The sequence below is a fragment of the Strongylocentrotus purpuratus genome, unplaced genomic scaffold (genome assembly GCF_000002235.5).
Source record: "Strongylocentrotus purpuratus isolate Spur 01 unplaced genomic scaffold, Spur_5.0 spur5_scaffold_8, whole genome shotgun sequence".
Taxonomy (NCBI): Eukaryota; Metazoa; Echinodermata; class Echinoidea; order Camarodonta; family Strongylocentrotidae; genus Strongylocentrotus; species Strongylocentrotus purpuratus.
Window position 1 is genome coordinate 23,356,200 of NW_022145614.1, and position 17,141 is coordinate 23,373,340.

At 36.6% G+C, this 17,141-nt stretch overlaps 1 protein-coding gene across 2 annotated transcripts in view; it reads left to right on the forward strand.

Moving 5' to 3' along the window:
• Window positions 1–17,141, forward strand: part of SPCA (testis secretory pathway calcium transporting ATPase) — a 33,397-nt gene that overhangs the window by 3,776 nt on the left and 12,480 nt on the right. Inside the window, 10 exon segments of one of the 2 annotated variants that reach the window (NM_001033649.1) lie at window positions 2,005–2,160; window positions 6,128–6,325; window positions 7,243–7,332; window positions 10,194–10,229; window positions 10,788–10,849; window positions 11,452–11,560; window positions 12,576–12,731; window positions 13,194–13,262; window positions 15,734–15,876; window positions 16,649–16,773. In NM_001033649.1, coding sequence (NP_001028821.1) covers window positions 2,155–2,160; window positions 6,128–6,325; window positions 7,243–7,332; window positions 10,194–10,229; window positions 10,788–10,849; window positions 11,452–11,560; window positions 12,576–12,731; window positions 13,194–13,262; window positions 15,734–15,876; window positions 16,649–16,773 — 994 coding nt within the window. In that variant the 5' untranslated portion in view covers window positions 2,005–2,154. 2 annotated transcript variants of the gene reach the window in all.

Genomic DNA, 17,141 nt, shown 5'->3' on the forward strand with positions numbered 1-17,141 from the left:
CGTTTCCAATACTGGTCTTTACCTTTAATTGCAATGACGATCTTCGTCATTGCCTTGTTTTCGTTCACATTCTGCCCCATTAATATTCTCCTTTTCCTTTTCCTTTTCCTTATCCTTATCCTTATCGTCAGGAAATCGCATTCGTTTTGCACGTAGTGTTTGTGATTCCTAGTTAGGTGCTTTCCTCATGTCCTTTTCCTTTCAAATTTTATAGGCATAGTCTCTAACATCTCATCAAGGTCACTACATTCTTCGATTTTGGAAATCACTCATGCATGACCGTCCAGGCGCCATTTTGTCCGTTTCTGGTCCATTTTAACGCCTTTATATCTTCCTTCCTATCTCCACTATCCTAGATCCTACAAACTTCTAACAAATTCCTCTAGATAGTCTGAGAGATGTTCTTTCATCTGCGACGTATGACTTGACCTTCAAAATGCCATCTTCATACTCGAAATTCAAATCTAAAACCGACTCCGTCAAAAATCTCTCAAGTTCTTGAAAAATGGACCCCTAAATAATCTAAAACTGCCATAACTTTCTCATATAAATTCCGTTTTGTATTTAAATCTTACAGTATCTTTATCTCATAATTGCGCAGAGCCATGCCAAATTTCACGCTCCAATGGCTTTGCACAACATAAATAGCGCCCTCTAAAGTTCTGGGAATTGGCTTTCTCTCTGTGGCCGTATCTCCATAATGGCTTGGCAAACCCGTACCCTTTTTTGGATTTAGATACTTGAAGATATGCCCTTTCCAGCCATATACAAAATTATATACCCTAACACTGACCAAATTTGAGAAAAATGCCCTCCAAATTCGCCATTTTCGAGGAAATTCCAAAATAACTTCAACTTGCTCTAAAATGGCGATCTCTACACCTATTTCAATGAAACTTTGCAGATGTATGTATCCATATACGTGACAACTGTCTGCCAAGTTAAGTAAAATTCGAATATATGTGAGCGCAAAGTTATCGTCAAAAATGATGAATTTACTATGCATTATGTAATAGCGCGTTTAATGCGTGCAATACATTCCGCGCGGATGGCAATGGTGTCAAACTGACCGCAATGAAGTGCCTTTTCGAATGATACCAAGTATGGTATATGTTCATACAGAAAATTGTGAGTAAATCGCATTTGAACAAGGGTCACTTTACGAATTCCGCCGAGTTTCCGCCCAAATCTAACACGTATCGGCTATGACGTCATTTTTTCAGACTGCTTTTCGCCCCTTAAACGTCCTTTTTTTTCCTTGAAAATTTGCAGTGACATGCCGAGTTCCAATACGCAGGGCACCTCTTGGCCAGATTTTTGAAATTGGTCAAGGGGGCCATTTAAGACGCCATTTTGTCCTATAAATCTATTTTACACCACGTGTTTCGATAGGATTATCATAGAAAAAAAGAGAGTGGTTTACAATAACAACCATGAAATTCTCTTTCTAATGATACCAAATACGGCCCATAAAGAGACGTAAAGAGAGAGAGAAAAAACAATTTAACTCCGGTCATAATACAGATCCTGCACGTTTTCCGCCCATTCATTACACGCATTGTCTATGGGGCATATCGGGTTCACGCTTTTGGCCCCCAGAACGATCTTGGTTGCAATGTCAAACATGCACCAAATCCCATTGGTTTGTGCACGCAGTGCTTGCGAGCCCTTTCTAGGTTCTTTCCCCTATCCCAATTTATTTCAAACTTCGTAGGCATAGTCACTACCATCCCATCAAGGTCACTGTTGATGCCTTTCTTTCGCCCTACCTATCTCCAATATCACAGAAGCTACAGACTTCGTGCAAATTGCTCTGGATAGTCCGAGAGAAGCTCTTTCGTTTGACACGTAGAAACACGGCGTCATTGCACGCACATCGTTCTGACACGATTGCATTTCTAGTTACAGTTTGGACCCCATGCAAAGAATACTATATCAACTCTATTGCAAACTCTACTTCCTATTTTCATACCTGCCATTCTCGCATTATATGTTTTATATCAGCCAATATCCATGTGTGCTGCAGCTGTGTGTTGTCAACCAGAAAGCTGACCAGAAATAATTCCTCCCAAAAGGCTTTCAGCTTCTTCTAAGGCAGACTCTTTCAAATACCCTCCAGTGCAGAAGTGATCCATGTTTTACTAGGGAACACCCATGAAGGTAAGGTTGATCAACTTGCATTTTACTATATAACCAAAATACCACTGATCTTAAAAGGAAACCTCATCCCCAAGAAAAAGTGTAGGTACATGTATGCTGAAAGATGAGTTTTATTCATGCCTATTGATCTACAATACCCCTTACGCAAATGTACAAGGGATGTATAAGTGAAGATACTCTTAGCGCGGCCATTTTCTTGTTAATGTGACAAACCAGGCGAACTTGTACTTGCATCTTGCACCAAGCCTTTATAGTTATAGAGACATTTTAATTCTTTAACAAAACCTGTAATTGTCAATGAGGGAAAAATCATAGCCGAGAAGATTAAAATAATATTTGGTGAAAAATATATACATGTAATAGGGGAAATAGTATAACACATAACATTTAAAAATAGCAGTTGACAAATATATTTCATTTATGTAAAGCCTTCACCCCAGATAAGCCACACCTTAATTATGAAAATGGTGTGAAAATTATATTTCAAAAGATAAGAGCAGGTGAATGAAACATTTCATCACTGAACACACAAGGAAGCATACATGAATTTGAATATATATATTATAAATGACTTTGCATACCTGTAGTATGTCACATCAAGAGAATGAAGATGCCCATTCTACATTTTTAATCACATTTAAAACATTGGTATAGCAGAGATGCCAACCCTCCCGATTTCATCGGGAGGCTCCCGATAATTCACCCCAACTCCCGACCTTACGATCACCATCCTTATCCTCCCGATTTATTATAAAAAATTAAAAAAATGATTTTTTTTTTTTTTTTTTTTTGGCGCTTATCAGTATATATATCTGTGAATTGAATGAGAAATATCGTCTGTTAACTTTAGCATGTAGTAAATCCACTATATTAAAAGACAAATTAAGAGTAGCGAAAGATTGTTTCAGCATATGGATCGCCGTAACCAATGCGTGGATATTGACACAGAATCCAAATGGCGGAAAATCAGCTAAAGAAGACCAAGAAATGGTATCAGAAGTATAAGACCGAACACTGTATCATATATATGAAAGGAATTCATCATGCATTTTGTACAATTTGTATGTTATTTTAAAAAAAAGTGGGAATTATTGAACTAAATACACATGTAAAATGCTGCAAAATAAGGCTCAGATTGCACCAGAGAGCATCTAGAACCCCAGAGCTTCCAGGGCCCTAAGGCGGGCCCTGGACCCCGGCCGCATGGGTCGGGCGCTACGCGCTCGAGATGTGCGCTACGCGCACATTATTTGGTGTCCGTTACAAATCCTCCCTATTTATGTTTTCCAAAAGTTGGCATCTCTGGTATAGATCCTAGCTTTATTATCCAATTGCATCCATTGATCATTTTGAATGTGGTGGTGGGGGGGGGGGGGGGGGGAGGTGTCTGACCAGGGTAAAAACTAGTCAGCATATTCCATGATCATTTATGTCATGCAAAGTTTTGGATTTGGGAGGGGGGGTTGAGCATACATCTGTTTTGATAAGCACTTTTGTATTGGTAAATTCCAACGTCACTTCCAAACTAAGTACATGTAAGTACAGTAGCCCTATAAACTATGAACACGTAGGCAAGGAATATTCTACCTACAAAACAGACTGTAGTGAATCAACAAGTAATTTTTTTCATCTCAAAATATTCATACATTATATATCGACAGATGTTATTCTACCATTCCCATGATTAATAATGGGTGGAAGAGATCACAGTAATGATTTATTACCTTTAAGTACACTTACCTTTAAATAACCTCTCCCCCTCTTCCCATCTATATTGCCATGAATCATATTACCAAATTGAGATCAAATCAAACAAACTAAATATTTTCCCTATGAAATTTTATCTAAGTAAACTAAAAAGCATTAATTATCTTTAAAATAAAAATTAAAAAAAATAAAACAAAACAATACAAATTTGGTTTTGTTATCAAGAAGGCACATGGTTTTAATTTCAAAATTCAACCATTGACATACAATTCTGGACTAATCTAAAATACTGGTACACTACATGTGTAGCTGTGTTCCTGTACTTGTTTGGATTTTACAAAATTTCTGTCAGAATTATAGATTTGAGCAATCAAGTTGTTTTATCCATGCACACTTATTCATGTAGTCATGCCACGTACAATGTATGTTCACTCATTTACTATACATTGCTAAAGTTCATAGCCTTGGAATAATAATGAAGCTTTTCTTTCACTTCATTAAATTTACCCATTGTATTATGTAGAATGCATTGCATGCATGACTGATTCTTTTGTTTCTATACCATACATGAGTGAGTGTGTATTTTATACAATTTCATCACTTTAGCCTCGATTTCATCCGCGACAACAATCATTGCATATTGTCAAATCGCATATGCTTTCGATATGTTAATTTGAACCAAATTCATGACCTCATACCAAAACTTTGTATTACCTTTAACAGTTAATTCTTGTTTTATGAACCCTCCTCTTATGTCAAACATTGAAATGCAATGTAGATTATTGTTTTTGTTAACTCTCTGTGCAGATGTTTCTTTGCGAGAAGAGTGTGAAGTATCATATATTCTGTTCTTATATTTATTTGTATTTGTGCCATCTGTGTACACTTTACTACTATCAAACTGCTTTTGGTATATTGTGTTACAGTGGAAGCATATTGATATGAAGTGAACCAAATCTGATGAGCTACTAATTGGATTTCCCCAGGACTTTTGTTGTTATATAGTTAGACTTGACTTGACCAAACTTGACACTGCAGAAGTTTAGTGGACTGAAATGAGAAACCATGCAGCTACATTTAGTAAGCAAGAGAAGATTTAAAGGGGAAGTCCACCCTGATATTAAGTTTGCTTTAATAGTAGCAGAAAAATGAGAGAGACAGGTCAGTGAAAGTTTGAGCAAATTCCAATTGAAAATTTAGAAAGTATTGAATTTTAGAAGTTGCGACCAATCAAAACACAATTGGCAATGCTGTGACGTATCTTGCAAGCTCTTCTCCAATTTGCTCTGTGTATAAAGGTCCATAAACTTTCTGTTTCTTTGTTATTTATATTGTTGAAGGAATTGAATTTTTCCATACGGGGGTTGAAAAGAAAGATATTTGCAATACTTGTTCTTAGGGTGGACGTTTGATTGACAATTTTCTTGAGGGAAAATAAACATTTCTGATTTTTATTTTCTTAACCCTAATAAGGCTGGGGGGGGGGGGCATTATGCCCCCCCCCCCCTCCACTCACTGACTTTTTTCTTTCGAGTCTTGCACATCTTTTAAAAGAATTATTTTGAAAATCGGACCTACAGTTACAAGATCACATGACCTTTTGTTTTTGCATGTCAGCCCGAAAATCGCTCATTTCGCGGAGATCGACCGTTTCACAGCCGAAATCTTAAAGGGGGGGGGTCATCTTAATGACCCCCCCCCCCCCCCCCCCCCCCCCCCCCGGCCGTACAGACCTCAAATAGCCCAGCCTTTTTAGGGTTAAGGGAGAAGAAAAAATTTAGTACAGAGCAAATGGGAGGGGATCTCGCAACATATCTCACAGCTCATTTGTGTTTGCTTCACCGCAACTTTAAAAATTCAATATTTTCTTATCTTTAATCAGGATTTGTTCAAACTTTCACTGACCTGTTCTTCTCATTTTTTGCTTCTAAATCCTATTGATAATAATATTGCCGGTAATAATATTCCAGTTTTATTTACCTGGTAGCGCTTAATACATCTACGATGTCTCTAAGCGTTTTACCTGGTCATTGGATTTAATGATTGCCGCACTCACTGTGTGCACAAACTTGATATCAGGGGGGACTTCCCCAGGAAGGGTGGAGTATCAGGATGGACTGTGTACACACAGTATATGACTACGGTAGTTGAATACACAAACACGTGCATGTATCATATTCTCTCTTGATTGTAAATGAGTACACATGAGATAGCATAACTTTAAGAGAGGAATCCAAACCAATTTCCTTGCACCTTGTAGGAGGATGATAAGATGATGCAGCTCTTGGCAGCTCTCAAGGCTGCCAGCTTGTCGGTGGATGAAGTTATCGATTATCTTGGAGCGGACCCTGTGAGGGGGCTAGACGAGAGCACAGCAGAGAGACGGCTACATGTCCATGGTCCAAATGAATTTGAGATCAGCAAAGAGGAGCCATTATGGAAGAGATACTTGGGCCAGGTAGGAACTTTTTCTTCTTCATATATTTCTTCTTTTTGTGGGGTTGCTCTAATCAGTGTATTGAAACCTTTCGGATGCAGTCTTAAAGTTGTTGTTCATTTTCATAAAAAATGATAGTGTGATTGTTTCGCATAAACCTAGGAACCTCTGCATGCATAAATTTATTGCCAATTTTGGTTCTTGTCAAGATTTTCGGACATTGTGAAATATGAAATACGTGATTTACTACACAGAATTTTGGCAATTTGTCAAATTTTTATGCCACTGAAATGGCTGTCATTTACAATCCAATAAAAGTTTTTAGGTTCAGCCATGTAACTACTGCATTCAAACTCCTCCATTCTGTGAGTTTTGTGTGTTTATGGACCACATTAATATTCATTGCATTTGTTCTTCTACAAACTGAATATTGATTTTAAATGATACATCTGTTAGTTCATCATAAAGAAAAAATCGTGCAAAGTGCTGCATTCAAACTTATCCATTCTGTGAGTTTAGTGTATACTGTGTTTATGGACCATATTAATATTTACAGCATTTTTAATTCTACAAACTGAATATTGATTTTAAATTATACATCTGTTTGTTCATCATAAAGCAAATCGTGTCCTACGGTTATTTGATGAATAAAAAATAGATGAACTTTCGCAGAGTGAAACAGAATACTACCTTTTTGGGTGTGTGATTCTATCTTGCATCTAGATTGCTGACAGTGTGAACATTTACTGAAAAGTTTGAAAATGTCTCAGCGAATGTTAATTTGGTGTATAACAGATAAAATAATTATTCATGCTTGTATTGTTACCCAGTTTTTTAAGGAGAGGTTATTTGGAGAGATTTAAGGAATTTTTAAATAATATTTATATACATGTATATATATATATATATATATATATACATTTCTTTTAATTTTCCAGTTCAAAGATCCACTCATCATGCTGCTGTTGGTATCGGCTGTGGTTTCCGTGGTGATGGGGCAGTTTGACGATGCTTTCAGCATCACTATGGTAACACCCAGGGCTCAAATTAATTTTTTGTCCATGGGGGCTCTTCCCCCCAAAAAGAGCCCCCGTGAGCCTTCTCACGGGGGCTCTTTTAGTACTGCCGGGGGCTCTTTTTGTATACAAAAATCCATTGAATTGGTACCTATGATACTCGTCAATTATTTGCTATTTCATCATTATCATTTCAATCAGCATTTTCCCTCTTACAAATTTACAAGCTACATAGCTGTTACTGGCCTGTGTATATAATATATACGCATACAACACTGATCTTTATGATATCTTTAACGTGACATATCTTCTTCTCCCCTTGCAAACGAGAAAGAAAACAAGGTCATTAAAAGGGATTAAGCGACAAATAATGATTGTGATTCAAATTGATGCGAATATTTGTTTGAATAAGCACTGCTATTCACCCGAATCTTCTTTGTAAAAACATCTTTTACAAATCTCAGCCATGCTTACTGAGTTGAGACGTTCCATTCAATGTAAAATACTCATTAAAGAATACACTTCTCCTAATCTGAAAGTGATCTTACAACACAGTGGCAGATTTGCATGGCTGAGATTTGTAAAAGTTGTTTTTACAAAGAAGATTCTGGTGAAAAGCATTGCTTATTCAAAAACAAATCCTTGCATCAATTTGAATCACAATGATTATTTGTCACATGATTCTTTTATTAAATAACCTTGTTTTCTTTTTTGTTTGCAGTGTTTGCACTGCGAGGTGAATTGGTAATAACTAGGCCTACTCATAAAACCAGAAATCTTGCACGCTAATCTAAGTTCCATTTCATTGGTTTAAGGTTTAAAAATTGAAACTCAATATTGTGTTAAAGTTATAACAGAAAAGATAATCTTTATTTTATAATTCCACGGGGGCGATTTTTAATTTTGCAATCGCCCCCGTGAGCAACCTGACGGGGGCGATTATGTAGCTCACGGGGGCGAATCGCCCACCGCCCCTGTGTATTTTGAGCGCTGGTAAAACCCACACACAGTTTTAATAACCTTCCATTGTACTTGTCTCTTGGTTGTAGAAAATGTTAAGTGTATTATCAAAAGCTACATGTCATAAATGTATTAAAATTCAGCTCCCAATGAGCTAGTACAGGATGATATACAGTACTTTATGTAAAGTACATATTCATATTCTAACACATAAACATGCACATCATGTGATATAAATGAAGTAGTCAACCCCTATCAGTCATGGAGAGGCACATCCAGAATTTTGTGAGGGGAGGGGGGGGGGGGGCACAATGCTGAACATAAGGGCAAAATTTATTTCTTTTATATTTAATACATGGAAGGTATGCCAATTGGATTTCAAAGGGGGGATGGGCTGGTTGTAACCCCAACCCCCCTCCCCCCTCCCAAAAAAAAAAAAAGACTGTCATTAAATCATGCAAGTGAAACAGAAATATTTAACAATTATTAAAGCATTTCAAAAGAGAATTTCTCAAGTAAATTACTGGACCTTCTTTAATTTTTTAGAGTTAATTTGCACAGGATGTCTGACCGACATCCGCACACAATTGTGGACACTTTTATGACTTTCTATTTACCTGCCCCGAAATTCAAGCTCTTTTAGGTTTCGGTTTTATACATACAAGCTAGCTGTGAAAAGATAACAGCATACCCGGTACATGTATACAGTGTACATACTTCTCTTGTTATTACATTAGTAGTTTATTTAAAATGAAGTCCTTTTGACCTCCAATACAGATTTTGTTGGTCGTTCAGATTATATACTGGTAGCCTACTTGTAATCTCCCTGTGCTGCTAGGCATATATTGTATGCATGCATGCATTTTTACATGTACTTAAATCATTGCTGATACATTAAAGGGACTTGGTAACATTGTTCAGATGAGAGATAGTGGTGCTAAGGTAGTGACTTCAATGCTAGATGTACAATTAAAGATAATCTGAAAATTTGAGTGAAAACCGACCATTATTCATGGTACAAATTGGGAAAAACTGATCTGATCGATTCCGTAATTCTCCCAACTATATTATTGCAATTTAATTACATTTTAGGTGAATGGAAATCTCACAAAGAAATACAATCACTCTTCATTCCATTCCAGACATTTAAATGTCGACAGATTTTTTTATAGCCTGTTTCATGTCTTTTTTTTCATGGAAAAAACGGTTGGGAAAATTCAAAAATGGTTGGGAGAATTTACTGTTAATCACTGTTAGAGGGTGTAGTTCATCGAGGCCTTCAAAGAAAACCATAGATATCTTTGTGGTTTAAGAATTTGTTCAGGATTTTTCGCATGTCAGAGGGTTAGTACAGTACAAGGAATATAGTAAGTAACATTTTATACAAAAATTAAGCAATTTTTTCATCAACCTTCAACAATATTACCAAGTCACTTTAATAACCTGTTGTATTTTGTGATTTTGTAGTATGATTGATGTACATGTATGCCTACATGTGCTATAATGTAGAGCACAATCAGTTACAAATATTAAACCTTGGCTCTTTAATATAAAAATCGAGATACGCTAAATAGTTTCGCTTGAATTTAAGTCAAGATATATGCTACAGGACCCTTATTCTGATTTGTGAAATACATGTGGCATCACATGAGTATGATAGACTTTGATAGCAGAGATAATGTTCTGGTTTTATTACAGTACCGGTATGTTTGGTTTATCTTGACATTGGAATGACACTTTGTTATCGAAAGCAAAGTGCCTTCACCTATTATGTGCTACCTTGGATGCTTTTACTGAAATGTCATCCATCATTCAATTTGAGCTCTGTATGTTTTGTTATGACTCGTGAAGAGCTTTGTTTATCTATGCAATATGAATTTAATGGATTGTTTTTCTGCTCTCTCCCTCACTAGGCAATCACCATTGTTGTCACAGTGGCATTTGTTCAGGTTTGAACTCATTCTACTTTGTAGATTTTTTATATTTTACAAATAGATTATGATAAATGATTTTTAGCATTTCTTTACCTCTCTCTTTCTCTTTATTTCTCTCCTTTTCTGCATGATATCCTTTCATCTCTCTGCTTCTTTTCTGTCTCTTTCTCCCTTCTTACTCTACCTCTTTTTGTTGATCTTGTATTATCTGTGGAAATGTTGTATGGGATTTATGGACTAAAAAGAATGTTTGATTTGATTGAAATATTAAAAATATCATGCACATGTACCCCAATTCTATGCCAAAATACTTTCTTGTTTCTGTCCCCCCCCCCCCATCTCTCTCTCTCCCTCTCCCTCTCTCTATCTCTCTCTCTCTCTATCTCTCTCTCTCTCCCCTCTCTCTCTCCCCCTCTCTGTCTCTCTCTCTCTCTGTCTCTCTCTCTCTGTCTCTTTTCTCTCTCTCTCTCTTTTCTCTGTCTCTCTCTCTCCCTCTCTTTCTATCTCTTTCTGTCTCCCCCCTTTTCATTAATTGATATTGATTAGATCCCTTTCTTTCTTGTTTAAATGCAGGAGTACCGCTCTGAAAAGTCTCTAGAAAAGTTGAGCAACATGGTGCCACCCATGTGTCGCTGGTTAGTGATGTATTTTCTTTTATATTTACACTGAAGTGAAATTTAAAAAAATGGAATCAAGGTCATTAACTTTATTCGTTATATAATATTTGAGTTTCACTCAGCCCAAGAAATTAATGAATTTTCGGTCATAAACAAAAATCTGTCCAATACTTAGTAGAGTAGGCATATACCTTTTTGAATATGTGTAGTGTAGTTTTTAACAGTAGGGGTCACATCTTATATCTACACATGAAGGTTGTGATTTGAATATATGGTTCCCCAATCAATCAAGTGAATATGAACTTGTGATTGATTTTGGAGAAAAAGGAACATCTTAAAAATAGGGAAGTCTATGAAAATTAAAATGTTCTGTGAATGGAAAATGGATATTCTTTACAATGTTTCCCATATGATATAATCTCGACCATATGTCCAATTGAATATGACCTTTGACTTTAATAAGTACCTATAGCCAATGGTCATATGGAAAGATCATTTGTTTTGGCATGAAATAGGTGGATATAAAGCTTATGTCATAGAAGATACAATGCACAGAATCTCCTAAAAAAGCATGCACTATCTGATACACGTTATCTCTTGTGTAACTTTGTATCTTCCAGCATCAGGGATGGCCATGTGAAGGAGTTTTTGGCAAGGTCATTGACCCCTGGTGACCTTGTTCAGCTGTCCATCGGAGACAGGATTCCTGCAGACATGAGGCTGATAGAGGTGAGAGTTCAAGGGATAGCTAGGTCACCATATTGTAATGAGTTTATGTTTAATGATTTAAAGGGTCTACAATAATGTATAGAGGTTTTACAAATCCAGTTTAGGCAGATGACAGAAGTCTTGTCAACATGCCCCTCCTCTGTTCCATAGATGCTTATTCGGTTTATAGAATACAAAATTCTCAGTATTTTAGAAAGGATGTGCATGCAGTGCAAGGAGAGTCACATTCTTTAGCACATTAAGATCCCACTGCACTCTTTGTACAAGAATAGACCACGGTATTGTGGTATCCCCAAACCTCTATCAATTTAAACTAGAGAAGACACTCCAGGCTACAATGATTGAATGTGGTTTACCCATCCAAGATGAAAGCTAGTTTGCAGACACAAAACCCCTGTCAGCCGTAGTGTGTAACATTGTGTCTGAAATAAGAGACCAAGCCTTTTTCAGGGTCTAGTACATCCTGTAGGCTCTGTACTAAAGCTGCTCCTAACAGGGCCAGAGATAGAGAGAGCTAGGTCCTGCTCAAGACTTAATGAAATTATATTTAAGTGGCAATTAGAGTCTGTGCCTACAGACTCGTTGACGGCTGTGAATAATGATTATAATGGTGATGATGGTGATGATGGTGATAGATAGATAGATAGAAAGATAGATAGATAGTGGTGGTGGTTTTTACCTGACTGCTAAGAAAGCATAAAATAAATGCATGTTAGTAAGCAACCAGAAGACCAACGGCTTTAGGTCCTCTCCGAGGGACCTGGTAATGAGGATTAATGCCTTACCAGAGGGCACTAGCGCATTGACTTGGTTTCGAACCCGGGTCGTCGTATTGCGAGACACTGCTCTACCGGCTGAGCTATCGCGCCTCCTCATGGTAATGGTGATGATAATGATAATGGTGATGATGTTGATAATGGTGATGATGTTGATGATGGTGATGATGGTGATGATGATGATGGCAATGATGATATTAAGACTAATAATTGCTCATATGTCATTCTTTGTCACACAGGCTGTTGACTTGGCAGTGGATGAATCCAGTTTCACCGGGGAGACCAAGCCTAGTAATAAGACCACACAGATTGTGACCAAGGACCAGAATGGAAAGAGAACCACGAGAAAGAACATTGCCTACATGGGAACACTTGTTAGGAATGGCCATGGCAAGGTCAGAACAGTGAACAATATACTTCCTTTGTTTATTGAACTATCCTCTTTCCCCTTTTATTTAGATATGTCTGATTTCTTTGGGACCAATTTTGATACGTGTAAGGCTTTTCCAGAACTTATAACATGTTTTGAGCATAGCAAGCTGAACTACTGATTGTTTGTTTTCCCCATGAGATGGGAACCTGTTTCAAACTGCTTTGTAGTGTGTGTGTGTATGTGTGTGTGTGGAGCAATATTCTTGTCTTTTTATGATGAGCTCATGGGTGCAATTCCAGCTTAGTGCCTCCTAAAATACCACTGAAAATTTATTGAAATCAGCAGTCATGACGTTTTCTGTTTGCTCTTTGCAATGACTGCCAGAGCCAAAGTCAATGTTATTCTTTTTAAAGCTCATACATATTTGAACATACTGTGTTTGAAAAAGACCATTTGATCCTTTATGTTTTCTTGTTTTGTCCAGGGTATTGTGATTGGCACAGGGGAAAATTCAGAATTTGGAGACATCTTCAAGATGATGAAGGCTGAAGAGGTAAGGATACCAAATACAAATCCCGCAAAATTTCCCATTAACGTACACGATCAATAAAGCCTTTTCAATTGTATCGATGAGAACGCCATGCACACCCAGGGAGTGTGTTGACTCAGGTAATCGACACCCCTTGTTTGCTTTTTAAACCGTTTGAAACCGTTTCAAGTCCAGTTGACGCCCATTCACCACACTAGTGAACATGATGATGTCTAAATGTGACGTATTCATCATGCATATGCATATTTCCCACCTGCCTGCCACTTTGAATGACCTCAGATTACAAAGCGATGCGGCTAGATAGAATGGCGTTCTGGATTGAGGTGACCGTCAAATAAGAGGTGAACCCGTTCTCGATTCTGGTGGTGGACAGGTAGATAACATCGGGCATGCGCAGATCATCAAAATGACGTCAGAATGTTGAAATTCACTATTTTGATGTGACAATAAAAAAAGCTTAAAGGTAATGCAAAGTTTTTGGAAATTTCGAAAATTCGATTGATAGTAATTCTTTACAATTTTGATGTATTTGGATGCCCCTGTAGATGTTTTATAAGCACTAAAACATTTAACTGCTAAAACACTTCTGCTTTCAAGAAATTGAATAATCAAAATTTACCGGTGCTCCCGGTAAATTTCAAATATTTCAAATAGCTCCTAAAGCCATTCCATGGTAGCTGCAGCCATTAAATTTTAGAATATGCAGTTCTGATATATAATTACCAAACGGTAATTGCAAATCGGTCGATCGTAGTCAAGAAACATTGTTTTAGAGCTTAAGTAATATCAGTCTTGAGAGGGTGCTATACAACATAGAGAGTTTATTATCTACAATTTCATCAAATTAGACTTGATTTCAACTGCGACAACGATCATTGAATATTTTTAATTCGCATATGCCAAAACTTTGTAATACCTTTAATATCACAAATGATGCAGTTCAGTTGTGCTACATGCATTTGATGATTTCAAGAGTGTGACCTTTAGGGTATGACTGAATGATTTGTCATATAGAGTTCTAAAATAGAGTTTTTAAAAAACCAATGACTTTTTCACTTTCCTTGTTTTAGCTTCTCGGTCACAAATTATTGATTCAAACTTTCATGTGGAAAAAACACTGTGTTTAGTATACGGTAGATGCAATTATTTGCACTTGGTCTAGTCTGGACTTTGCACTACATTGTGGGAATAGGAATCTCTGCAAATATGTACATTTATAACCAGATACTGTGGTTGTGTATCCGGACAGTTGATTTAAAACAGGACGTTTTAACAAGTCTACATGCAATATTTGATTTATTTCATAGTTCTTTCAAGAAGAAATTAATATAAGGATGAATAGTTATGATCGTTAGTGTTATTTGATGCATACATTTGATTAAATCTGAAAGCAAATGTGATGACTCTTTTTTGTTGAGCCTCCGAACAGACAACCTCCCATCATACAAATTATCAGTATTTACACAGTTTACCTGAGAAATATCCAGAAATTGCAGATTAATTACCTATAGATATATTTCTGGTAACTAGTCCACAAACCATTTAAATGATTCATCAGTTTAATACATTCTAACATGGTTTACATTTTGAGGCTAGGACAAAATGGATTTTTTTTCTTTCCCCCTTCTTTTTTAAATGTTACATATGCTACACAACCAAGGAAAGCAAACACTGGGTGACATTTTTTGCCAACAATTTATTTAAAAACGCAATGGAATGAATTAAAGCCAATCTTGTGAACATAGGTTTCTTCTGGCAAATATCTCTTGCATCATTCTTTAATATATATTTTGTTAAAGCACAGTAAAATACTTATGTGTACAGTGGAATAACATTTCATTTATGAATAGCAAATAATATGTTACTGCTGCACGAATGTATTTAATACATTTCCATTCATTTCTAATCAAATTTCCAACACTAAGGTCTTCATTCTTTCACAAACATTGGACATAGAAGTATAGTGATTGTTCTCGCCTTTCTGTACAGCAAGCCTATTTGGATAAAGAAAACTAGATTTTGACCTTCCTTACTTGCATTAAGTTGTACTTGTTCTATATTTCACTTGAATTATTCCTAATGTAAGAGATTAACGTTGTTTCTTACTTTGTAAAGTTTGTAATCCTCTTTAGTAATTCATTGTTCTTTTTTATTTTGTATCTCTTGCCAAGAGTATGGATGGTATAGGCAAACATTGATCCTTTTATTTCTTCTACAGTCATACCTGTCTACAGCGACCACCCAAGGAAAACACAAAAGTGGTCTTTGTAGACAGGTTCCTTTGGTACATGTTTCAATGAGAAACCATTTTCAAGGAAAACACAAAATGTGGTCCTTGTAGACAGGTGGTCACTAAAGCAGGTTTGAATGTATATTATTTCACATCAATTCTACAGGTGAACTCTTAGTTTGTTTCATGCTTTTAATATCCTTTGGTGATTCATTTCTCTTTTTATTTTTGTTTCCCCTTATAGGCACCTAAGACACCATTACAGAAGAGCATGGATAGTCTTGGAAAACAGCTGTCTTTCTACTCCTTCTGTATCATAGGTTTTATCATGTTCTTGGGATGGTTACAAAACAGAAAACTGCTGGATATGTTCACCATTGGTGTAAGGTAAGTAGCTGGAGATTAGAAAGCCATGGTTTCTATATATAGGTACCACAGAGGCACAGGCCCCCTTCTCCCCGCTAAACAATCTGCGCAATCTGAAATACCTTAATCATACATGAAATACAAATGGAAAGAGCCCCCCTCCCTCTTTGAACAAAAATTGAAATAAATTAAATGAAAACATTGCCCTTTGTTGCTTGTTTCTTCAAATATTTTTTTGGCTAGTGCCCCCCTCCATATTCAGAAAATCCTAGATCTTCCAATGGCAGAGAAGCCATTTTTCTGGATTCTTCTTCAAAATAAGAATGGTTCTGGGGAAAACAGAGAAAATTCTCTGTCTTTTTCTCTCTAAAATGCCTTTCTCTCTCTCTCTCTCTCTCTCTCTCTCTCTCTTTCTCTCTGTTCTTTTTATTTTCCACTTCTGAATGCCTGCCTCCATCTCATATGTACAAAACATTTGTGTTTTCCATGCATGATCAATTTCAAAACCTGAATCTATACATAGATTAATATAGAGTAATTTAGTAACAATAACAATTATTGCGCTTATACATACATTTGATTCCAATTTTTCATTCCAAAGGTTTATACAGTACATAGCTAACGTTTCTGATAGTTGAGCTCTGTTATTGGTTCATATTATACTGACTGTTTTAATAATAACTATATACAAAATGGTATTGATATATCAATATAGGATACACGTCAATCTTTCAGTAAGCTTAATTCTACACCCTTCACCTATTTATTATTCTTTGTTTTTTATTTTCCATAGTCTGGCAGTAGCAGCCATTCCAGAAGGCCTGCCCATTGTCGTCACAGTAACCCTTGCTCTTGGAGTGATGAGGATGGCCAAACGTAGTGCAATAGTCAAGAAGCTACCCATTGTAGAAACATTAGGTGAGTTCATCAATATCAAAATCAGCTTACTTCCAATCGTTGGGTCATCTTGTCTGGAGGGTGATCGTATTACCTGACCTTTTGTGAAAACATGAAATGTCAGGGGTAATGTTTGTGAAATAATCCCTTCTCATCTACAAATGGTCTGATCCAATTTAACTGACACTTTGAGAAAAGCCTAGAAAAAAATTTGTGAAGGTTTGCGTCCTTAACCTGCATCTTCACATGATCATCGATTTTCGTTTCAAGGAAGGATGTGTAACGTGACCACCTGACCGGACGTGATGACACGATGTTCCGAATTGAGCCTAAAAATCGTTGGTTCATTCTGTCTGATGTCTTGTTGAGTGACTACATACAAGGAAAAG